The sequence below is a fragment of the Taudactylus pleione genome, unplaced genomic scaffold (genome assembly GCF_031769625.1).
Source record: "Taudactylus pleione unplaced genomic scaffold, aTauple2 ptg000100l, whole genome shotgun sequence".
NCBI lineage: Eukaryota > Metazoa > Chordata > Amphibia > Anura > Myobatrachidae > Taudactylus > Taudactylus pleione.
In genome coordinates this window covers 13,998,812-14,024,979 of record NW_028284502.1, presented here as the reverse complement: position 1 = coordinate 14,024,979, position 26,168 = coordinate 13,998,812, and the positions used below count along the sequence as shown (strand labels likewise).

At 44.4% G+C, this 26,168-nt stretch overlaps 1 protein-coding gene across 1 annotated transcript in view; it reads left to right on the top strand.

Annotated features, from left to right (window-relative positions):
• Positions 1-10,907: 10,907 nt before the first annotated feature.
• LOC148526379 (solute carrier family 13 member 1-like) overlaps positions 10,908-26,168 on the top strand; it is a 75,069-nt gene continuing 59,808 nt past the window's right edge. Inside the window, exon 1 of the mRNA XM_088470439.1 lies at positions 10,908-11,359. Coding sequence (XP_088326565.1) covers positions 11,183-11,359 — 177 coding nt within the window. The 5' untranslated portion in view covers positions 10,908-11,182. The remainder of the gene's footprint in view (positions 11,360-26,168) is intronic.

Here is a 26,168-nt window from a genome sequence, read left to right as displayed (position 1 = left end):
TCGACCCACTTGCGAGCGCTATGCACTTGCGAGCGGGTCTGAATCAGGCTCTTAGTGCGGGCAGTACAATACCCGTCCCACAGCATTTACACCTCATCATACCTTTCCCACATAATTTACACCTCATCATACCTGTCCCACATCATTTACATCCCCACGTACCAGTCCCATATCATTTACACCTCCACATGCCTGTCCCACATAATTTACACCTCATCATACCTGTCCTACATCATTTACACCTCATCATACCTGTCCCACATAATTTACATCCCCACGTACCAGTCCCACATTATTTACACCTCCACGTACCAGTCCCACATTATTTACACCTCCACATACCTGTCCCACATGATCTACACCTCCACATCCCTGTCCCACATTATTTACACCTCCACATACCTGTCCCACATTATTTACACCTCCACATACCTGTCCCACATCATTTACATTTCATCATACCTGTCCCACATCATTTACACCTAATACTTGTCCCACATCATTTACACCTCATCATACCTGTCCCACATCATTTACACCTCATCATACCTGTCCCACATCATTTACATCTCATCATACCTGTCCCACATCATTTACATCTCATCATACTTGTTCCACATCATTTACACCTCCACATGCCTGTCCCACATCATTAACACCTCCACATACCTGTCCCACATCATCTACACCTCCACATACCTGTCCCACATCATTTACACCTCATCATACCTGTCCCACATCATTTACACCTCATCATACCTGTCCCACATCATTTACACCTGCACATACCTGTCCCTCATAATCTACACTTCCACATACCTGTCCCACATCGTTTACACCTCCACATATCTGTCTCACATCATTTACACCTCCACTTACCTGTCCCACATCATTTACACCTCATCATACCTGTCCCACATCGTTTACACCTCATCATACCTGTCCCACATCATTTACACCTCATCATACCTGTCCCACATCATTTACACCTGCACATACCTGTCCCTCATAATCTACACTTCCACATACCTGTCCCACATCGTTTACACCTACACATACCTGTCTCACATCATTTACACCTCCACTTACCTGTCCCACATCATTTACACCTCATCATACCTGTCCCACATCGTTTACACCTCATCATACCTGTCCCACATCATTTACACCTCATCATACCTGTCCCACATCATTTACACCTCACCATACCTGTACCACATCTTTACATGTCCACATAATGTAATCCATTATTGTGTTTTTTTTAGGGAAAATCAAAATGACATGTCTTTATTGGCCAAATTAAGCTATTTAAACCCCTCCAAGTGCATGATTATTCATTGGGAGGGGTGTACCAGAAGTTCTGCACTGTGGGCCTGATTCACTACGGAACGCAATATTGATTACGCACGCAGTTTAACTGCGATAGCATGCTAATCTGAGCGATCGCAATGCAAACTCAGCACTACATAAGGACGCCCACTTTACATTGCACACATCCGTAATACTTAGGAGAATAGCAAAACCATCAGTACATTCGAGACCTCAGATAACATATGGCATCGCAGTGGCTGCGTATTCACAGTTGTGTACATTAGTGAATCAGGCCCTTTGTCCTGACATTTTTACTTTAAAACAAAGATTTTCCCTATCCTCTGCTCAGGGGGGGTGTGTACAAGAAAACGTGAATTTTCTCCAAAGATGCAATGCAAGTTTTTCATTGGGGTGCAAATGCGTCGTGAGAAGTGCTTGCAGGGCCCAACTCACTCCTAATTAAATTGATCCCTTAGGGTCATTGTGCCACGTCTGAGGTTATTAGTTGGTCGGAACAGGCATGGGAGGCTGAAGAAGAGTAATATGAAGTGTAGAGGATGATGGGCCCGAAGGCGAGGACAGTGAAGTAAATGTCTTTATTGAGCAGCAGGTCAGAACGGGAACCGATGATGCAGGATTGAGAGATGGATCGGTTTGAGACCGATATTGATGAATTGAAGAACTTGATGCTTTTGAGACCGATGTTGATGAATTGAAGAACTTGGGTTTGAGACCAATGTTGATGAATTGAAGAACTTGGACGGTTGAGACTGATGTTGATGAATTGCAGTATTGGATTGGGTTGAGACCGATGATGATGAATTGTAGTATTGGATCGGTTTGGGACCAATGATGATGAATTGCAGTACTGGGTTTTTTGGAACCGATGATGGAAGTATCGGATTGGACCGATGGTTGGAGGTATCGGCTGGGACCGATATAGGTTAATGTTAACAAGTCTCTGTGGTAAAACCAGACTGGAATATTAGATAGTATAGGAGCCTTGATAACCAGACTTGGAACTGGAATATAATGGACTGGGGGCCTGATTCAGACCCATTCGCAAGGCTTCGTTTGCACGTAGCCTGCCGATGTTTGCAATAAGTGCATGCTTACAAGACGCAGTGCGCAAACTAGTCCACGCGATCGGGAAGCGTTTGCAGCCTGTACACAGACGTACCGCAAGCATGAGTGACAGGACATGCTGTTTGTGGGTGGTGCCGGGGTGGTCAATGGTAACGGGGGTATGGTAGTGCGAACACAGGCATGTCTGTGCGTTGGAACGCCATTTCAGGGGCGTGTATGATTATGACGCATTGTCAGCGCACACATCACATGGCTGAATTACACATAGCAGCACTCGCAGTGCTTGTAGTAGGGTATGGTCAGCCACAAGTGGTGTGTATGGGTCCGATGTTTGCTCAATGTTACCGATTGTTTAATATACTTACTGGAGTTGGCGTCTTGTGTCAGGCTGGTGGGCATTTAAATACATACCGCGATTGCATGGCAAGACATAGTGAGCGTGCTAATGTCTTGCTAGAGATTGCGGGATTTGCATACTCTGGTTGCTGATGGCTGCACGCGAACGCAGCCTAGCGAACAGGTCTGAATCAGGCCCTGGGACCGTTCAGATACAGAGGACCTCATTCAGAGTCGGTCACGAGCGCCGATGCACTCGTAACCGACCCAATGGTTTGGCCTGCGCACGCGCAGCGGCCGCACTGCGCATGCGCAAGCCCCGGAGCAACAGAGAAACTTTGTCGCTCCGGAGCTCGTTACCAAAGGGGCGGCTGTCGATGTTGATCGACAGCTGCCCCTGTTGGGTAGGCGGGCCGGGGGGGGTGGTTTCCAAAATGGAGGCGTTCCTTTACGAATGCCTACTGTTTTGTGGGCGGCCGCACTGACATCATCAGTGATGTCAGTGAGGAGCTTCCTGCTCCATCAGAGCAGAAAGCTCCCTGGGGCTTACGAGTGCGCAGACCCAACCTTAGGGTCTGGTCGTAAGCCCCGATGGTTGCGATGTTGATCACCATCGCGACCATCAACCTGGTCGGTCGTTAAGCTGTGGGTGGTAACCCACAGCTTAATGATCGACAAGGAGGCGGCCGTTCAGGATGCAAGCGGCCGCCCTGATTCAGAGCGACCGCTTGCAACTAACAACCGCCTCTGAATGAGGTCCAGAGTACCTGGGAGCTCAGCACTGAGCTGTAACTTCAGCAAGAAGCGACCTTGTACTGGCAACAGAGGCCAGTCAGCAAATGGAATTTATTGGGGAGGATCCCCAGGGATTGGATGCTGCGATCACCTGGTCTGAGAGCAGCGCTCTGAGTGGAGGAAGAGCATCAGGTGATAGAGTCCAACATGGCTGTGCCCATATTGTGGTTTAGGAGGGAGCTCTGGCGTGCAGCTTGTGTGCCATCATGCTGGGATGACACGCTGTGAGCAAGGGACTGCAGAGAGCCATCTTCATGCTCAGTGACAGGACACTGAGCGGATGGGGCACAGACGGACCTCAGCAGCAGCGATGTGTAGCGTGAGCAGACCTTCATGCTAGTCTGGACAGACACCGGAGAGGTATGAAAGTGGTTTTTAAGGGTAGGAGCGTGACACTACAGAGTTCATTGGTATTGTCAAGTTTGGTTAAAGCTGTGGTAAAGGGGGTTTTGCTCATGTCAGTGACTTATTGCAGATGGAAGGGAGGGTTATTCACCTGGATAGTACGTGAATCAATTTAGCTTTGTGTAGTGTCACAGATACTGGGTAAAAGGCCTCGGATGTCCTAGTTCTCTGGTGAAAAGTGGTATGTCCTAGGAGTCCAAATTCAGGACCTGGTTGCTCTCTAGACTTTTGGTGCTGTCTCGGTACGTCTCTCCATTCTAGGTGACTGCCGCAGAAGTATGATCCTTGGCATGCTTCCTCACAGATCCCAATAGTAGTAGGAGACAAATTGGTTGATTAGTATACTATAAAGCTTCTGTAAAGTTATTGTGCACTAAAGACAATAATAACATAAATGAATAGGAGCAACAAAAAATTATTTCTATCTGTGATGCTTTAATGTCCACAGTAATGTGAACCAGGTAAGCTAATTTTCAAAACTTCATGGTTAAATGTAAGTAGACAAAAAATGGCAGCTGCTCAATCAATCTAGCAGCAATAATCAGGTGCTTGAAAGGGAGGGGTCATACTAAGTAGAAAAAGGAGGGGGGTTTAATCCCCTATTGTTCCTCAGCACACTGAATAGTACCTGCAACAACATATGAAAACTATATGGTCATAGAAATCAGAGATATTGGTTGCATGCATTTGCAAATACATGGGAAGCTGCTAGGCCACGTCACGGCTTCTCTGTCTCTAGCAGTCCCTAACACTAAGGGGTTCACATCCGGGGCGCAGTGCACCCCGGAAAACGTCCAGCCCAGGACCCCCCCAGGGCATCACATGAAAAATGGAAAAAGAGTGACAGTGCAGTGTAAAGTATAGGTGTGTAAGACTAATTAATGAGATTTGGAAAAAGGGGTTAAAATATATGTGAATTATTACATGAAAAAAATACTAACATAATATGTGATGTAAAAAGCAACTATGGCCCTGATTCAGAGCCGGACGCTTTGACCAGAGCGCTCACTCTGAATCAGGGCCCACCTCCATTAAAATGGAGCGTCCTCCTGGACGCTCGTATAGCTGTGGGTCACCACCCACAGCATATATGAGCGTGCAAATTGATGGTCGCGATGGTCTTGACCATCGCGACCATCAAAACTGCGAGTGAAAGCCTGCGGTTGGGTTTCTCAACCGCAAGGCCAGGAGTGATTTTGGCTCTATCAGAGCCAAATTCACTCCCACTGACATCACTAGTGATGTCAGTGGGGCCGGCTTCAGACGGTAGGCGATTCCATGGGAACGCCTCCGTCTGGCAGGCACGCCCCCGGCACGCCCACCAAAGGGGGCGTGCTGTCAGTCACCATCGACAGCACGCCCCCTTTGATGAGACACTCCGAGCGAAGGAAAGTCCTTCGCTCGTCGGGTCTCGCGCATGTACACGATGGAGCTCCCTCCTTCGTGCGCATGCGCAGTGGGGAACATCGACCCACTTGCGAGCGTACTGCCGCTCGCGAGTGGGTCTGAATGACCCCCTATGTGTATTAAGTGGTGATGCCATGAGGGGGCCCACCACATATATCTCGGATTTCTATGACCATATAGTCTTCATATATTGTTGCAGGTACTATTCAGTGTGCTGAGGAACAATAGGGGGTTAAACCCCCTCCTTTTTCTACTTAGTATGACCCCTCCCTTTCATGCACCTGATTAGTGCTGCTAGATTGATTGAGCAGCTGCCATTTTTTGTTTGTTTGGTATGAGTGGCATGAAGGAGCCAGCATTAGTAGGGCATGCTGGTTCTAGTAGTGCTAGTTGGAGTTCCCAGGGGTGACTCCCAGGTAAGCTGGCTCTCAATGTGGATGCATTTATGTATGTGCCTTTATCAGGAGGCCTTACATTTGACAAAATTTATATGTGCCTTTATCATGAGGCCTTATAATTGGTATATTTTACATTTGGGGTGAGCGTTTGGGTGTAAGACCCCCGGGGCTGGTCTGGCTGGGCCCCCTCATGGCATCACCACTTAATACACATAGTTGCTTATTACATCACATATTATGTTTGTATTTTTTTCATGTAATAATTCACATATATTTTAACCCCTTTTTCCAACACTCATTAATTAGTCTTACACACCTATACTTTACACTGCACTGTCACTCTTTTTCCATTTTTCGTGTGATGCCCTGAGGGGTTCCTGGGCTGGACGTTTTTCGGGGTGCACTGCGCCCCGGATGTGAACCCCTTAGTGTTATGGACTGCTAGAGACAGAGAAGCCGTGACGTGGCCTAGCAGCTTCCCATGTATTTGCAAATGCATGCAACTAATATCTCTGATTTCTATGACCATATAGTCTTCATATATTGTTGCAGGCACTATTCAGTGTGCTGAGGAACAATAGGGGGTTAAACCCCCCTCCTTTTTCTACTTAAGTGTAAGTAGATAAGTTATATACTGTAGTGCAACTTTGGTTCATTTTTGGGGCGTGGGTGCCCTGGATTGCTTTGGTTGATCTGTTTCAGGGCACCACATTATAACGCATTTTTCTTTTATAACACATTTTAACCCTTCACTGTTTGTTTATTATACATGTACTTCACTTTTTTATTTTCATTCCTTATATGCAGCTGTGGCTGCTCTTAACTATCTCTTTTACTCTGCACTTTTCTTACTATGGCGGTGCCCTGGGGCGGCTTAGCTGGGCTAGTTTGGGGGTGTCCTGCGCTCTGGATTTGAACCCTAGTATGTTAGGGACCTACCCTAAAGAGGTTACCTGGATATGGTGGGTAGGCCCATAACCTTGGCCATGATTATGCTAAAAACCTCTATTGATTGCAAAATTTTATTGCATTTATATTTTATTAGTAATTAGGAGCTGTGCACCTGAGATTTGTCTGTTTCTCTGCGTGCAATTAGTCTTATCATGTAGCACCTCCCATTATATATATTCAGGGTGTGCAGTCCAGGAACCTTTCTTATATAAGTCGTAGTCTAATGCCAAAGGATTAAAAGCCAAGCGGAAGCTGTTAGATGAAATTTATTTGGGGATCCCACAGATTACCATGTCTGAGCCTCCACTTTTGTCATAGCCATCACTGTTTTGGGATTTATTTCCTGGCCAGAGACCTTCCATGTTGGTACATACAGATATGTTTTATCTATTCTAATCATTTACCTACTCTCCTAGTATTTTCAGTTCGCACCACATCCACACCCCAAGGAAGAGTGTACGGGTCTTCCAAATCCCACCCACTTCCTAGTGAAGTTGGCAGGATGAGGAGATAATTGAAAGTAATTGCAGCGCCATATGGAGAGGTCGGGGCTAACATATATGAAAACATGTCATTTAAAACCCACTAGCTCCTCGCGGTTCCGCGATTCGCAGCAGTTTACCAGGATGGGGCGAAGCCTACTGGCAAAGGAGCCCGGCCCAACCCCCCGAAGTGGTCAGCTGCGTCTCCTCATATGAGCTTCTCCCGGAGAGGAGATATAAAAAGTATGATTCTAATGCATGGGCATTTTAATCAAAGGTAGAGGAGGGGGTACTAATTCTCTGAACCTGGGCCTGCTGGAGGGGCATGGGTTGAGGTTGAGGGGAACAAAAATTTCCCTTTTTGCAGCATGCAGCGCCACTTTGAATAGTATTTTTCATTCATTTTACATTAATTTGAAGATGGCGTTAGTTGCTGGGGCCAAGCTCCGGAATACTTTGAGGGCTGCTTCTGCTGTTGGAAATGGCTGCTGTGGCCCCTCCACGGTATATATAGGGGATGCTTAATATTTGCGAGTACCCCCTGAAAACACATGCATTGCTATCTACATATTAGGGGGCACTATTCTGGTATGTCTTTGATAAATTGACATAATGTGTTAGAATTTGTAATGTTAGGCACCCATCTGATGGGATTCACTTTGATGTGGTGGATTGTCTCAAATATGCGCTAAGAGTTTATTATATCTTTTTTGATTGTCATTGTTGTTAGTGCTTACAGTGTGCATCAACATGTTCTTTTTCCTGCAGGGACTGGCTGGTGTAAGGAGTTATGGGTCTTGTGGTGGGCTTGATGGATATTTGAGGCAGTCGGCACCCATGAAGTAAGTTGGGCATGCCTCTGGATGGAACTCATAATTTCAGAAGAATGGAGTTTGCTTTGTAGACTGGTCTCTTAAGCATTACTGAACACAAGATGTGTTTTCTGGTTCAGATAGAGCATAAGGAATTTAGGTGGAGGCTGAAGAAGTAAGGGAAGAACTGACAGGAAGAATTCATGTCTGCATTCAAAGTTGACAGGAAAAGTTTTTGATTCTTCATTTCCCCGTTAATAATATGATCGTGCAAGACCAACCAAAGCATTCCGTGGCAGCTGGCAAAAGTGGTGTGAATGAAGTCTTCTGCTTTATGACTACAGAAATGACCTCTAAACAAAATTACTTTGATAGCCTAGATACATTACACTTTTTCGCCGATGACGTAATTTTCGCCGATTTCATTTATCCTCATATTTCAGCTTCTTTTAGGCGGCGCGCTAACGCAATGCAATGTAATAGGCGAAAAAGTTTTGCCTATGAGTACCCGGTGGAAAAAAGTGCAGAATTGGGGTTTTGGGGTGCAAACTTGCAGGGACCACCCTAAACCCTTCTTACACCCTCCTTGACGCCAACTGCGTCAAAAAATGCAAACAATTACACAAAGGACACCCCAAAAAAGCACTTTGAAAGTATGGGTGAGAAAAAAAAAAGTTGGTGCAAATTCAAAAACTAGCTTAATAGCCTCTGGGGGTGTCTGGAAGTATGGGGGAGGTATTTTTTTTATTGCAGGTGCTTGCTGAAGGTGCGTTTTTTGTGCACTTTAAAGCTTTATTTTAGTGACTTTGAATTATGCTTGCACCCATTTTCATGTACCCCAAATTTGATGGGAATACTTATTTCCCCCCCCAAAGTGAGGAAAAATCTATTCTTCATCACTTGCTCAATGACACAAAATAGCGCCTATTGAGACAATTTAAAAACCCCAAATACCTTTAGCAGGGCTATTCGGGGGTACCCATAGTGAGCCCCCATGTTAGAACATCTATAGAGGGGTGTCAGGCTGATTTCCCCAAAACTGCCAGAACTTTTTGCTGATTTCCAATTCGCGGGGTCCCGTTTTCGCACATTTGCAAATGAATACGGGGATACGCAGGGACGCGCGCGATACTTTTTCGCTGGCAAATCCTCCGGACTCTGGGCCTGATTCAGAGCCGGACCCTCTGACCAGAGTGCTCGCTCTGAATCAGGGCCCTCCTACATGAAAATGGAGCGGCCTTATGGACGCTCGCATAGCTGTGGGTTACCACCCACAGCTTATGCGAGCGTCCATGATGATGGTCGCGATGGTCAAGACCATCGCGACCATCGGGCTTGCGACGGAGACCCTGTGGTAGGGTCTCGCTGCCGCAAGCCCTGGAGTGATTTTGGCTCTATCAGAGCCAAAATCACTCCCACTGACATCACTACTGATGTCAGTGGGGCCGGCTTCAGACGGTAGGCGTTCCCATGGGACGCCTCCGTCTGGCAGCCACGCCCCCGGCACGCCCACCAAAGGGGGCGTGCTGTCAATCAACATCGACAGCACGCCCCTTTTGGTGCGAGACCCGGAGCAACGGAGAGCCCGTCGCTAGCCGGGTCTCGCGCATGCGCACGACGGAGCTCCCTCCGTCGTGCGCATGCGCAGTGGGGCAACATCGACCCGCTTGCGAGCGTCCTGCGCTCGCGAGCGGGTCTGAATGACCCCCTCTGACTTTTCGCTCCAAACTGAATACGGACTTAAGGTTAAGATCCAGGGCTGTAACCAGGGATGTGCAAACGGTACTTGCTCATTTTTAGCTCACACCTCTATGGGATGTGATCCAATACAAGGACCAAGGACAGTTATCATGCCCAGATAATCTGTGTAATATTAGTGTGCGAAGTAGGTACGGAACCTTGTGGCTAATTGAAATCTCCCCATAGCTGTGTAGTAGTCTCCATACATAAATATATTCTGCATTCTTTAGTGACTCACAATATGTCCTAAATTTCCATAAAATGTGTAAAATGTTGAAAAAAACCTTTACCTAAAGAAGATGATTTTCTGCAAATAAAGCATACAGGCCTATCTATATAGCCCTAGAATCCCCCTAGTCATACATGTTATTTAGGGGCCTGATTCACTACGGATCGCAACTGCGATTACGCACACAATCGGCCGATTATTGCGTTCTGCGCATGCATCGCAGTGTGTGCGAACGCTCCACTGCCATCGGGACTGCGATGGCAGTGACTACACAGACCCATTGCAGGGTGTTTGACAGGAAGTGACGTTTGTGGGTCGGGAGGGGGAAGGGGGTCGGCAAAAGGCGAGTGCCAGGACATTTGAACGCCGTTTGCAGGGGCGTGCATAAATTATCCACTGCGATGTAGCTTGAGTACTCACAACGTGCGATTCCTGAGTAAGGTCAGAGCTTGTTCAAGTGTGCGCGGGGCTCCGATTGTACTCGATGGTACCGATGGTTTTGCAGTCTTGCTAAACATTTCGTATGCGTGTAAGGTAAGGTGGGCGTCCCTATGAAGTGCTGCGACGGCATAGCGATTGCAATAGCATCGCGGTCAGACAGTGTGCATAATCGCAGCCGCAATCCATAGTGAATTAGGTCCTAGTATAGCAACTTGCGGTGTCTGAGCAGTAAGATCATTCTGTGTTCTCCTAAAAACTCTTCTAGACGTATGTTGTTCCATTTAATTTAATATGTATGCATATGGAGGATGTGTGACTGAAATGATTATATATATAGTGACTAATAAATCCCCAACCTCAGTTGGGCAGCACAATGCAGCATTTCAAAGCAGCAGTAGCACTATGGGGAGGGGAGGAAGGGAGCCCCAGCATATAGGGTGATCCCCCAGCATGACAGGAAGCTGGGGTTGGTGGGCCTGTCCATGACGTGGCACCGTCTGAGGGGGACTGTGCACTGATGTGCAGGACTCCTTTGTTAGTGACAGACAGACAGGCAGTGTGTGCAGAGCAGGCAGCCGGCCCTGCCCTCTCCCCTTGGCTGAGAGTGACTGAATGCCGGCCCATCGTGTGGGGGAGGGTGCACAGCCCTCCCAGGCTCATTCTTCCCCCTGCTAGTGATGATATGCATACATAGCACACAGTCAGACATGCTGAGGAGGAGGAGGTGAGAGGCTCATCCTGTACATAGCACCTCCAGTCCCCCGGCCCTGGCTCCAGCCTCCTCCCTGGATGCATGCTCCAGACCTGCCTCCTCTGGAGCATCCCTTACCCATCTGGATCCCGGGACTGCTGTGCCTGCACATGGCAATGTCTTTATTGCAGCAGCTCTGGCAGCAGAAAGATGTCGTCATTACTTTTGTTTTGCCTCTCCTGCTCCTTCCTCTGCCCCTGGTAGCACAGAGCAAGGTAAATACAATGGGCTTTGTGTACAAGGTATAGACAGCCACTCACCTTTATTGTGGGCTTCCCTAAGGTTACACTCAACTTTAAAAGCTCAGCATCCCTGGTATAGGTGGTACTATGATGATGATGGGGGCATCTGAGGTCTCTGCCAGGCAGGAAGACACTGCTATACTATATATACTATATATGCATGAATGAAATGTCTGTACAATATTTAACCAAACTGATTCAATATTTATTTAAAGTGTAGATGCAGTTGTCGGCTTCTGCAAGTTTCTGTGTGCTTGAAATAGATTGCAAGCTCTTTGGGGTTAATCACTTCTTACTTTGCTAAGTGTACTTTTTATATTTATTCCAACCATTATATAATTGCTATATTTGCACATGCAGTCTTGTTCCATCTACATACAACATGTATGGGTTGGGTATACCAACGCCGGTATCCTGATACGTAAAGGGATAGCGGCGTCTGCATTTTGCCGAAGGCAGTATATCGATGGCCGACATATGCACTAAATCCCACATTTATATTAGCAGATAGTCTCATAGCACTTACTATAAAGTAAACCTACAGATACTGCAATGTTTCTCTGGGAAGTTTTTTCTTTCAAGTTGTGATTTTATTTATTTTTTGACATAGGGCTCGATGCAATTGCCCGAGATGTAAATAGCGCCGGGAGATAGCTCCCGGAGCTATTCAATTGTGCGCGGTGTTTAGTTAGAGAATGCCCGTTCTCGTGACTAAACACCCTGTTGAAGGCACGAGAACGGGCATTCCCCGACCTAACTTTCTGGCACGATGCTGTTTTCCAGGCGCGATGGGCAGAAAACAGCCTCGCGCCGACTCTTTTGTTGGATTTCTGCTCGCATCCCTGGAGGGGTGCGTGTAGAAATCCTTAGTCGGGGTTAGCTGCGCGGTGTATTGAATAGCTCCGGGAGCTGATTCCCAGAGCTATTCACTTCGCGCAGAATAGAATCGAGCCCATAGAAACAGACACTGGTAATAATGGCCACATTTCTGCTACAGGCGTCAATATGGTAATTAGTGTTCCAGGTGTTGTGGGCTGTACAGTAGGTCTGCTGTGGGCTTTTCCCAAAGATGGATACTCAGCAGCATTCACAAAGTGCTAAGTTGTTGCCAGTATTCTGTAATGTTTGGACCAGAGACATTTAAAACAAATTTTTCGCCTGATATTAGAAATCAAATATCAAGCAGGCACGCAGGAGCTTAAGGGGCCTATGTATTAATAATCACGGCAGTGCCGTGATTATTAAGGATTCGCATCGTAGGGGATATTTTCATCTTTAATGTACAAAGGAGAACCCGCGGGGACAGCGGTTCCGGTAACTTCTCTCCCTGTGAGTTACGTCTCTGGCATTAGGTAGAAGTTTATCACTGAAGTGGACGCTGACACTGCGCATGCGCACAGTGTCAGCATATGGAACTGGCTGGAGGCTGTGGGGGAAAGATCTCTCTCCTGCTTGTAAAGGCGCACATCCACTAGGCGACTAGGGGAAGACAGTACGATTACAAAATCTTAATCGTACCGTCATTCCCCGTCCCCTGCAGTGCCTACACCGAACGATTAGTCATTCAGTGTAGGCACCGTCCCTCATAACCGAACATGGCCAATCTGTCGTTATCGGCAGATTGACCGGCATGTTCGAGTGATGATTGATGTCAGAAACAACCAGCTGGAGCATTATAGTGCACGATTAATTAGCGATGGCACGATTACGATGTCGTAATCGTGCAACCGCTCATTAATATCGCCTAGTGGATGTGCACCCTAAGCCTTCATAGCCAAACTCAAGCATACCGAGACCAAGCTTTGAAAAGCTTCGCTTTTTGGAGTTTGGAACATAGGGGTCAGATAGCAGTCCCCATTGAAAATAATGGATCTGCAGTGCTATTTAGCACTCTGCCAGAGATTTCTGCATTGTGCCATTAGTACATGGCTACAATACACAAAATTATGCAGAAACTGAAAAAAAAAAAATTGATACATAGGTCCCTAAAACTCCTGGTTTCAATTTTTTTTTTTTTGTGAAAATTTATAAAATCTTTTAGAGACCTGTTAATATAAAAAGTACTTTATAAGCAGAAGTTGATCGTGCGCTTTTTAACTGTGTCATGTGATACAATAATGAATCTGCCTGTATGTTGACCTGGGCTGTTGACCTGTCTTCGTGGAGGTTGGAGCAATGGCCATTTAATGCTGATGGCATTAGGAGATCATCGGTTTATATATATATATATATATATATATATATATATAAGGTGCCGCAAAACTGTACAGAGCTGTACACAAGTAATAACAAACAAAATACAGGTAAAACAAGGAAACGAAACATTCAGTAAGGGCAACACAGTGGCACGATGGTTAGATTGCTGCCTCACAGCAATGAGGTCTTAGGTTCAATTCCCACCAATACATAGTGTATTGTTGAGGAGTTTGCATGTTTTCCCTGTGTTTGAGTGTGTTTCATCCAAGTGCTCTAATTTCCTCCAACAAATACAAAACATGATGGTACAGTAATTGGCTTCTGACAAAAAAAAATAACCGTAGTGTACATGTGGTAGGGATTATATATTCTAAGCTGCAATGGAGCTAGAACTGTGAATGACTAAAGCGCTGCATAATAGGTGTGTGCTATATAACTAGCTGTTAATATAATAAGACAGACCATACAAAAACAGGACAAGTATAGGCAGGGTGGTTGAAGAGGAGGTTCATGAGACCGAGGGTAAGGAGGGCCCTGCTAGTATTAGTTTACATTCTCTTCTGTAGTCCTTTATGCTACCCTAATTAATTAGATAAGTGTAAATAAACAATAACAAGCAGCATTTTATTAAACCGTTATGGCTGATATCATGACCATGTGATGAGGAATGTGTTGTTCCCTATAGTATACCTGTCTTTAAAGGTGCGTACACACAGTACGATTAAAATGCACGATATGAATGATAACTATATCGTTCATATCGTAAATTTTTTCAGTGCCTCCAACCCACCAACGGCCTGCGATGCACGGGCATGTATGGATGATAATGTCCATCGCCTCTGAATCCGGGCCAACCATGTCGATATCGACCAGGTTACTATAGGGACCCACGATGGTTGATTGCGGGTTGCTGGCCATCGTTGGTGGTATGCTGGATGATTGATATTGATCATCCAGTACACCCGGGATATCGCTATCGTTGACGATCGTCCCGTGTATATGCACCATTATACTTTTTTTTTTTTCCTACAAAATCTACATATCTACAAGCCTGCAATTTAAGCTTGTCAGGTAAAACCTGAATTTGTAACAGGAGTTGGAGCTTGAATTTGGCTTCGGTCTTCTATCCAACCTGAAATGAAACAATTTCTCAAGCACTGCATCTCAGGAATGTTACTACTCCTCCCTCCTGCAACTTCCTCTGATAATTCTACCCGTAATTGCATAACATTAGGTTATTACTATTATTTTTTTGCAATTTGTCCTCATTAAGGGGTCTAGTGCTAAGCCGTGGGCAGAGATAAAGTACCAGCCAATCAGCTCCTGAAATTTTACAGGCTGTGTTTGAAAAATGACAGGAGCCGATTGGTTGGTACATTATCACTCTCCAAGGCTTAGTACATAGACCCCTAATTATTTATTGGCCCCTTTTGTTATTATTCTGTAGTTACTATGTACTTCCTGCTTTCCATGTCTATCCATACCACCTGGTCCCTTTCCAGTGTTGAGATATATATATATATATATATATATATATATATATATATATTTTTTTTTTTTTCTGTAATCCCCCACTGTATGTTATATTTCTACCAATTGCTCATCCTGCCAACTGTGACCTATGTACTGCGCCCAAGATGGCTGCCTCGGCTGGTACAACATGTGGAACTATTCGTTTAGTGTGTATTGTATTAAATTGATTTCATTTACCCATATGTTTGTCTTCCATGTATTGCTTATCTCATACATTGTAACCTATGTAGTGCACCCAAGATGGCTCCCTCGTCTGGTGCCTTCGTGGGTAGGATGAACAATGCACAGATCTGATGATTTTGTAAGGATCCTGCATCTCGCTTTAGTATTCTGTAGCTTACCCATTGTGTTTCATGACTTCCAGGCCTTGCCTTTCCATCCAGTGTAACCTATGTAGTGTGCCCAAGGGGCTGCCTCGCCTGGTGCCTTCGTGGGTAGGATAAATAAGCCTTAGAATTTATTATCCAAAATGGCTGCCTCAACTCTGTGTCATGTCAGTGGTTTTCTGTATTTTCTGCACATCTAAACCTCTGTATTATTTTCATGAATTCTGTAAAGAGCCTTGAGGCCTTCTGGAGAAAAGCGCTATATAAATAAAATTATTATTACATATTACACTTGGGAGTGGTATGATTCTGAATGTCGACATGGACTTATGTCAGCATTGTGCATGTCAGCAGTCCAAAATGTTGAAAATAGCATTTTTCACTATTTTAGCCTAACCCTAAACTAAATTAAGCACTGAAATGCAATGTCGACATTTTTCGGAGGGTTAGGTTCAGGCGCTAGGGGGAAAGGTTAGGGTTAGGTACAAGGGAGGGTTAGGGTAGGGTGAGAGGAAGGTTAGTATACCGACCAACAAGTGTCGGTATGTTAACCCTGTCGGGATACTGGCCACCGGGATCGTGACTGCCGGCAAGCCATACCCAACCCCTTCCAGGGGTCCTATATGGTAGACTTGCCACTTAGCAACAGTAAGGGTGGTGCACATTACTTTACGTTGACCACGTTATCCCTTTCAGAGGGGCCTACAACCTGATGCAATGTCCATTAGTGATTTCATGACATGCACATATACTGTAGGGTGATCTCTGTAGGGAAACTATATATGCAGGAGAAAGTTTCTGCACTGAACACAATGAGAAGTCTGTTCTGGTTTCTATGTCCCTAGTGTTCGTAGACATTACTTAAATGCCTATATTGATACAAGTATAGTGTAGGCCACTGAGTGGAACAGTGTTAAAATTAGCAAGCAGAGAATGTTGGAAAAGTGTGGTCTGACTTCTAGGAAGTTTGCACGCTGGCAGTTAGTCAGTTCCCGGACAAGACTCACACTTATGCTTCATCCCAGTGGTCTGCATTCAGTCATTCATTCACTTTTTGCATCACTGACCATTCAGGACCTGGGAAGACTTGTCTTGCTATTTTTGTTTTCCTTTCGACTATAAAAACAAAACAAAAAGATATATAGCATCTAAGTTCTTTTAGGTATCAGGTGACTTAAAACTACTATTTGTAATTTGAACCTTGATAATAATTTATCAGGTTACGTGTGCCGTCCTGCAACATTTACTAAATACAGTGTTTTTCAATTGCCTATGTGCTTTTTAATTCATGTGTTGTTATATGATAGGTACTGTAGCAATGTGTGTGTGCATTTGTGGCAGCTTTATATTTTGTCCCATGGATAACATAAAATAAACAAATTTGCCCGATGATGGTCGTACATAAATGAAAGGAAAAAAAAAGAAAATCCTTTTTTAAAACTTGAATTCAGTATCAGTAGTCAATTGTAATGGCGTGGTATGTCATGTCAGTGTCAGCATGGTCTGATGAACATAAGTGTCCATATGTGACATGCCGACATGGTCATGTCAACATTGTGCGTGTTGGCATAGTTTTTCTAGGGTTAGAGCCCTAACCGTAAACCTGTACTCTCCACATTGCTGCGACTGTCGGTGTGTGACTGTCGACGTTATGTCCATGTTGACATTGCAAATGTCGATATGGTCACTGTTGACATAATGACCCAATATAAAAAGTAACATCAATAAACTTGCGAGCAGGGCCTTCCTACCTATATATATCTGTCTGTTATTACCCAGTTTTGTTCTATTAATGTTTACAATTGTAAAGCACAACGGAATATGCTACGCTATATAAGAAACTGTTACTAAATAAATAATAATAAAACAATACCAGCACTGTGCTATTGCAACAGCCAGGTCACCCATCCATTATAAAAGGACAAGTTTCTGGTGAATTTGCATTGTCTGTTTAACTGGTGAGTGATATCTTAAAGTTACTTCTTTTTGTTTTTAAAGACTTTGTTATTAAAGGATATTATCATTTATATCCCTTATTTATAAAGTGTCAACATTTTACAAATCTCCAAACAACTAAGGTGATCAAGTTACAAGCAATGGGGGTCAATCCAATTAGCCACAAAGGGTGCGAGTTGCCATCACGACTTCGTTAAAATGCCGGCAACAGCACTTCATCTTGCACCCCTCGCGGCTGGCTCCGAGCCCAAATTCACACAATTTTGCTCGGAGGAGCTGCGAGCACTTCTGTGCGAGTTCATGCTGCCGTCAGGCTGTTGTTGTGGTCACTCGCACGCGTGAGATCATGGCAGACCATTGGATTGGACCCAATGAGTGAAGCAGAAGTTAAACATGACTCGGGCAAACAAGTTAACCATCTAAGAGGTGATGGAAATACTCAATCCAAATGATATTATTTATTTATTACTGGTTATTTAAAGAGCCCATACATGTTCTGCAGAGTTTGCAGAGCATATTTGACCGTTCACATCAGTCCCTGCCCCAGTGGAGCTTACAATCTATATTCCTTACCACACGTACACCCCCCCTCCCCCCCACACACACTAGGGATAAGTTTTGTTAGGAGCCAGTTTACTACCTGTATATTTTTGGAATGTGGGAGTAAACCCACTCAAGCACTGGAAGAATATACAAACTCCACCCAGTTAATGCCATGGTGGAAAATAAACCCAGGACCTTAGTGCTGTAAGGCAGTAATGCTAACCATTACGCCAACCGGGTTGCCAATATAGAGCTCTTGTAAGAATGGTAGTGGTGTAAAGGTGCTGTTGGACAACGGGGGAGAGGGAAGATGGGTATTTGATTATAGTTTTGAAATGCAGAAAGTTCAGAAGGGTCTGATGAATTAGATTACTATAAATATGGAGCTACATGATCAAGGAGAAGATAAGGATATACGTTTTTATAGGAAAATCACAGAAGACTATTTATGGATGGGATTGGGAATTTTTTTAGGATAGAGTCAGAATTAGCAAATTGTTTGTATTCTGTACAGTTTTGGAAGCAATTTTAAAGATTGGGAAATATGAGCAAAAGGGGAGGAATGATGGCATTATTAGGGGAGATCAGCAGCAATGTTTGTTTTGCTTGCAAGGAGAGAATATCTTCTTAGTGGAATGGGGAGAACTATTATGCAGGTGTACGGCCAGCATTAGGCTGCAGTAGTCATGGTGGGTACTTATCATAGTTACTGGAACTTTAAATCTTGAGCATTCACCGGTGACATGAGTGTATATATAGGTGTGCTCAACGGTTTACTGAGTAATAATATGTTCATATACATCCTGACGATGTTAGTACACAATAATGATCTCCCAAAGGCTTGAGAGAGACCATGAAAAATGCTGGTTGCCTTCATGGTCCGTCAAGTGTTTGGGAAAATTGTCAGTGTTTATTAGGGAAATCAATGTGATTCTCACAGCTGTTCGAGCCATAATGATTGCAAGTCACGATGGTGTGTAGGATCTCCAATATATAAATATAATGCATAACTGGCAGGAAAGGAGCATCAGTTTCACATATGAGAAAATGCTGGCTGCTGCTGCTCCATGTTAGTGGCCGACATATGAGAAAATGCTGGCTGCTGCTGCTGCTCCATGTTAGTGGCCAACATATGAGAGAATGCTGGCTGCTGCTGCTCCATGTCAGTGGCCGACATATGAGAAAATGCTGGCTGCTGCTGTTCCATGTTAGTGGCCGACATATGAGAAAATGCTGGCTGCTGCTGCTGCTCCATGTCAGTGGCCGACATATGAGAAAATGCTGGCTGCTGCTGCTCCATGTTAGTGGCCGACATATGAGAAAATGCTGGCTGCTGCTGCTGCTCCATGTTAGTGGCCAACATATGAGAAAATACTGGCTGCTGCTGCTCCATGTTAGTGGCCGGCATATGAGAAAATGCTGGCTGCTGCTCCATGTTAGTGGCCAACATATGAGAAAATACTGGCAGCTGCTGCTCCATGTCAGTGGCCGGCATATGAGAAAATGCTGGCTGCTGCTGCTGCTCCATGTTAGTGGCCGGCATATGAGAAAATGCTGGCTGCTGCTGCTCCATGTTAGTGGCCGGCATATGAGAAAATGCTGGCTGCTGCTGCTGCTCCATGTTAGTGGCCGACATATGAGAAAATGCTGGCTGCTGCTGCTCCATGTTAGTGGCCGGCATATGAGAAAATGCTGGCTGCTGCTGCTGCTCCATGTTAGTTGCCGACATATGAGAAAATGCTGGCTGCTGCTGCTCCATGTTAGTGGCCGACATATGAGAAAATGCTGGCTGCTGCTGCTGCTCCATGTTAGTTGCCGACATATGAGAAAATGCTGGCTGCTGCTGCTCCATGTTAGTGGCCGACATATGAGAAAATGCTGGCTGCTGCTGCTGCTCCATGTTAGTGGCCAACATATGAGAAAATACTGGCTGCTGCTGCTCCATGTCAGTGGCCGGCATATGAGAAAATGCTGGCTGCTGCTGCTGCTCCATGTTAGTGGCCGACATATGAGAAAATGCTGGCTGCTGCTGCTCCATGTTAGTGGCCGGCATATGAGAAAATGCTGGCAGCTGCTGCTGCTCCATGTTAGTGGCCGACATATGAGAAAATGCTGGCAGCTGCTGCTGCTCCATGTTAGTGGCCGACATATGAGAAAATGCTGGCAGCTGCTGCTGCTCCATGTTAGTGGCCGGCATATGAGAAAATGCTGACAGCTGCTGCTCCATGTTAGTTGCCGGCATATGAGAAAATGCTGGCAGCTGCTGCTGCTCCATGTTAGTGGCCGACATATGAGAAAATGCTGGCAGCTGCTGCTGCTCCATGTTAGTGGCCGGCCTATGAGAAAATGCTGACAGCTGCTGCTCCATGTTAGTTGCCGGCATATGAGAAAATGCTGGCTGCTGCTGCTGCTCCATGTTAGTGGCCGACATATGAGAAAATGCTGACTGCTGCTGCTCCATGTTAGTAGCCGACATATGAAACAATGCTGGCTGCTGCTGCTCCATGTTAGTGGCCGACATAAGAAAATAGTGGCTGCTGCTGCTGCTCCATGTTAGTGGCTGGCATATCAGAAAATGCTGACTGCTGCTGCTCCATGTTAGTGGCTGGCATATGAGAAAATGCTGACTGCTGCTGCTCCATGTTAGTGGCCGGCATATGAGAAAATGCTGGCTGCTGCTGCTGCTGCTCCATGTTAGTGGCCGGCATATGAGAAAATGCTGGCTGCTGCTGCTGCTGCTCCATGTTAGTGGCCGGCATATGAGAAAATGCTGGCTGCTGCTGCTCCATGTTGCTGAAACATGGAAAAAGGAACAGCGCAAAATATGAAAATACAAATGGCTGTACGTAATGGTTCAAAGTAATACATTTATTTAAATAAAAATCAACATAAATATGCAAAATAAATAATGTATAGATATCAGTGGAGTCTGAGCGATGTTAATATGCAGAAGTATAAACTCTGGTGTGAATAAAGTTGAGACCTGTACCCGCAGGTCTGAAAGTATCTCTGTTCAAATAATAGTATCCATACCATCCATGAAGAGTGTTAGTTGGTAAATGATGTATCCCTGCAGCTTAGTGCAGTAATTAATTCCTGATTGTTGGTAAATGTGCCTGCCGTGATTGTTATGGATCACAAGATATTAAGCAACATGTAACACTTTATTTATTAAGTGTATTTCTTTTAATTACCAGCATGGTGACCTGCGAGTGACCCTTGATGTGTACTGCCCGGCTGCAGGGTTAATTATTTGTCTGAGATGATGCCATGTGAGGGGAAGGCTGGCAGATTTATATATAGCTCATTAGGACTTCCAGCAAAGGCTCCAAAAGACAGATAATGGTAAAATGATGGGCTCTTATACATTCTGGGCTTGCCCCTCTCACCAATATGAGGTTGGCCTGGGAAGTGTTACGCCCCCCCACCAAAATAATATTGTGTTGACAAGCAGGTTCTTGGCTAATTTGCATGAACACAGAAAGGCAAAGAAAGGGGTGGAGGGCAACCTAACACCCAGGTAGGTATAAATACCATATCCCACATGCAGAGCTCTGTACAATTATTGGGAGTACATCTGATATTGAAAATTGCTCCATCTTCTTGCATCTCCTCGCAAACAGTTTCATGTAAGTGAGATTGTTCTATTAATTTTTACCTTTTGTTTACTGAAAATTATTTGCCTAGAACTATCTTTGTATGTCATTCTTAATTGTTTTAGTATATATTTTAAGCATTGTGAATATTGTTCTCATATTAAACTTATTTTAATAAGATTGGGCTCTGTGATTATTGGATCCATTTTTCTGTGGATTATGCTTATCCATGCAACATATCTGTATTATAGATTTATATTTGGGTAATGATACCTGGGACTTAATTGTAATTGCGTAGGGAAATCGGAAACTTCCTTCTTGGACAGTGTTGCACCTGAAATATTTCCGTGTTGGCAATTACTGGGAAATTAATAGTGAGTGGAACAGGTACTGGAAAGTGTAATCATTTTTGTTGACAGACTATATGGTTGTTCTTTATCAACTCTGTGTTAGACCCACGTCACAAAGTCTTTAGTGAGTGCTGATCTTGGCAAAGTTACGGACAGCAGTTAGAGATTGGAGTATCTTGTAACCATGTCTGTGACAATTACCCTCAGTGTTTTATATATCTACTAACCACTTGCACCCTAGACAACTGTCTACGTTCACCTAAATGTGTTTTCTTCTTCTGAAAAGGACACATAGAGAGGATTTTTACTTCTCTACCCCTTATCCACCAAACCTTTAACCCAGGTTATTGCCGGGGCAATCCGTGTCCATGTTTGGTGTCAATGGGTCTGAGAAAAATTACCCTGGTCGATTTACCCAGGAATCCGACTCCTGTAACTACCAGGGTCCAACCTGGCATGGTCCCAGGTAACTGTGCGGTGTGAACGGTGCAACTCTGGTTATCCGACCTGGGTCACGCTAAAATACGCTGATTGGAGCGAGAAGGTGCGCTCAGAGATGATATCATCTCCAAGCACCCCTTAGAGCTCACAGCATGGCTTCATGTACAGATGCAGAGGTGAAGAAGCTGCTGGCTATAAGGGAAGAGGAGGAGATACATAGTAGTAATTCATTGGCCATGATTGATGCATTGCAGTGAGCAGTCACCACCCACTCTTTATGACGTAGTCTTTGTGAACCTAAAAATGTCCATTTCTAATGACGCACAAGTTTTGAAGGGCAGATATGGATTCAGTGTGAATGGGGCCGACCTGGGAATAACCTGGGTGCAAGGTGCAGTGTGATAGGGGTCTGATCCGGCTCTGACACTGTTTGGTACTGCGTTTGAAAACGCCAATCTCTAATAAATATCTGTAGGCATTGTAAGATAAACAAGTGTCACAATGAATAACAAAGCAGTCTGACCGTTCAGTGTGGCTTCTGGGTGATCAGATTCTTCAAACACTTTTGAAAGTTAAGTTGGGTAGCGGCAAACGATATATCGTTCTATCTTCAGTGGTTGTGTACAACCGTTATGTCTGTGAACAACATCGTTCACAGATATATCTGATTGGCCCTTTAGCACAGCCGATGACTATAAATCTAGCATCTGGCTGGCTGTATGGCCGACCACCCTCTATGTCACCCGCAGAAGTCATTTAATATGACGTCACGACTAGGCTGGCATATTCAAATGACTCTGCTGGACACACACATTAGCCGTACAATTGTTAAGTGTGTATGCAGTTATCAATCGTTAGGTCAGACAGGTGTGTACCCAGGTTAATTTGTAAAGCAGGAACAAGCATAATGCAATTATGCAGAGTGGTTTCCAAGTTTTTACCTGTTAAGCTACAGTAGGTACACACTAGACAACTTGCAAATGATGCTATGTCGTCAACTATTTACCTTGAACTGCCGGACAAAAGATATAGTGCATACACACTGTGCAATCTACCAAACGATATACCTTGCATCGTTTGGTGGTTAGATCGTTAACTATATAATGTAACCATATCGCCTGGTCATCCAGTAGTGTGTACACACTGCACGACCTCAGGGGAATCGTTAACTAGATTGACAGATCTTTCTGCCTGTAGAGAAGATCTGAAAATGCGACGGACGACGCCACAGGAGCGTGCATAGTGCGTACACACTTGACAATTTGAACGATTTGTCAAAATATCGTCTAGTGTGTAGGTGCCTTTTTACTATTGTTGTGTTTAATGGCCCCGTGATATATTTTTCAGCTCTTTAATACACTGGAGGTCAGACTGTTACTAATCCTGAAGAAATAAACTGCTCCTACTTGGCATGTCTACATGGTAATACGTATAGTGGAAAAAAGTAAACACACCACTTCAAAATTTGGACTACCACTATCTTTTATTACTTTATACATTTTCTTCTAAATTATGGCTTGATGCAGCCTTCGCTATGAGCCCAGTGGTGTAAAGACTGTCTTGATTGCATGTGTTTATTATTGTATGTAGTTATGGAAAAATAGGGGTTTGGCCTTGCAGAACATGGGCACTTCTCAGCATACTAATTGATCTTTCTCGCACCTACTGTACTTTGTCTTTTTTTTTTTAATTTTTTTATCTTGTGACGTTGAACAATATGTCAGTGTTAACTTATTTATTGTTCAGGTTTAACTCCGTATAATATCAGTAGATAATTGAAATGTTTTTATTTGTATGTTTGAAATGTTGATTTAAGAAGGCGTCAACTGTCTTTTGTATCAACACGTGAAGTTCTGTCTCTGAAACCAGTTTAAGTCAGAATGTTCTTTGTGTTAGAGAGCAGTGTGCTCCTGCACTCTCTCCTCTCTGTGCAGCATTTATGATGGGCACTAGGACCCAGAGTCTTCAGGGAGGTGCAACCTCTGACTTGATGTGCACTGCAGACTGCAGCCATTTTACTGCGTAAAGCTGGGAACACGCTATACGAACTATTGTCCGATATATCGTTTAGACGCGGATCGTAACCTCTATCGTACACCTCCTATAGCGTGTACTCCCAATACGTCGCTCCCTGCCGTCATTCATTGAATCGTCACATCTGCTGTGCTGCACATCAGATGGAACGATTCCACGGGCGACGTGTGCAGCATGTAACGATACACTATGCCAGATTATGTCGTGTGTACGGCGACATGATCTGTCAGTACATCGCATCGCTAGGTATCCAGCTTAAGATTGTCACAGAAATGTGCAGAAGCACAGTACAGGTTGAGTCTCCCATATCCAAAATGCTTGGGACCAGGGGTATTTTGGATAACGGAATATTCCGTATTTTGGAATAGCAGCTTGCAGGTCATTTTATACAATATTTTCAATAATTTTATGGCTCAAGCAAAGTTTGTGTACAGAAATAAAATTCATTTATGTTTCATATACACCTTATACACACAGCCTGAAGGTAATTTTATACAATATTTTTAATAACTTCTGCCTTAGACAAAGTTTGTGTACATTGAACCATCAAAAATCAAAGGTTTCATTATCTCAGGCATGCCAAAATTATTCCGTATTTCAGAATATTTGGATATGGGAGACTCAACCTGGGTATCTAGCTCCTGAGGTGAGATATCCAACTGCAATACTGCTGTCATCCTGCATCACCACTGTATATATTCTGTATATACTGTATTGCTGCTGTTACTCTGTTACCTTCTATTTACTAATAAACCCAGCATCGTGATTGAGGACTCTCTGTGTGGCCTAACAGTCACTTTCACATCTGCTTCCATCCTATTGGCATCACCCCAATAGGCTATATCAATAGGTTATGGGTCTAGGCGCCCCAAGTGTGAAGTAAACAATAAGTTCCTGTATTTGAATCAGCATATACAGAACAATGACTGTGCAGCTGCAAGTATGACTTTCACCAAACTGAGAGGTTCAGAGAACTACGCCTCGTGGATGTCTGCTATGGTGCTATGGAGATGCAGCTGAAGTGGGCAAAGTTGTGGAATTTCACAAAATCATCCAGGTGATAATCCAAATCCTGATAAAGTGGATAGGGCCAAGGGGACAATAGACTTAGCTGTGGAACAGCATGTGAATTCCATAATTCATGGGAAAGTTGTGAAACCCTAAACCCTACTGGTGCTGTGGTCCAAAATATGTCTCACCTACCCCCCACCCCCCCTTACAGTGGCCCTCCTCTGCTATGGTATAGGTATAGCATCCACCACCAGCCGGGCCCCCAAATTCTTGGGTGCTTAGCACAAAATAGCTGATAGAGGGAAGACATACTGTATGGACTACAGGTGCAGTGCATTAAACAAATGTTGGGTGCCAGACTTTCTTGTGGTGATAGAACAAGAAAACTTTATTGACACTCCTCCATATCCTTCAGCATAATAAACGTAATGGTTGCAAGCTCTACTTCATCATCTTTCTCCAGTGCAATGCTTGTAGCAGGTGGTAAATGCTGTATTTTATAAGCTTAACGGTTACAGAAGATTAGTTACTTTCCACTCCAAACGAACACATCCAGCACAGTCTAACACAGCAGTGAAATGGCTCCGGTGCAGGAGAAACCAAATCCGTTATAAGAAGCCCTTTTTTCCAGGAGTGAAAATACATAGGATCTGCGAAAAGTCCCAGACCTAAGTGTTTTTGGCCGTAAAAATGGGGTTTAATTGGATACAACGGACAAAAAAATAATAATAAAAAAGCACCCTTTTTTTGTATCTAAAAAACCTAAGTACTAGTTGGGACGTAAATAGCGATGTGC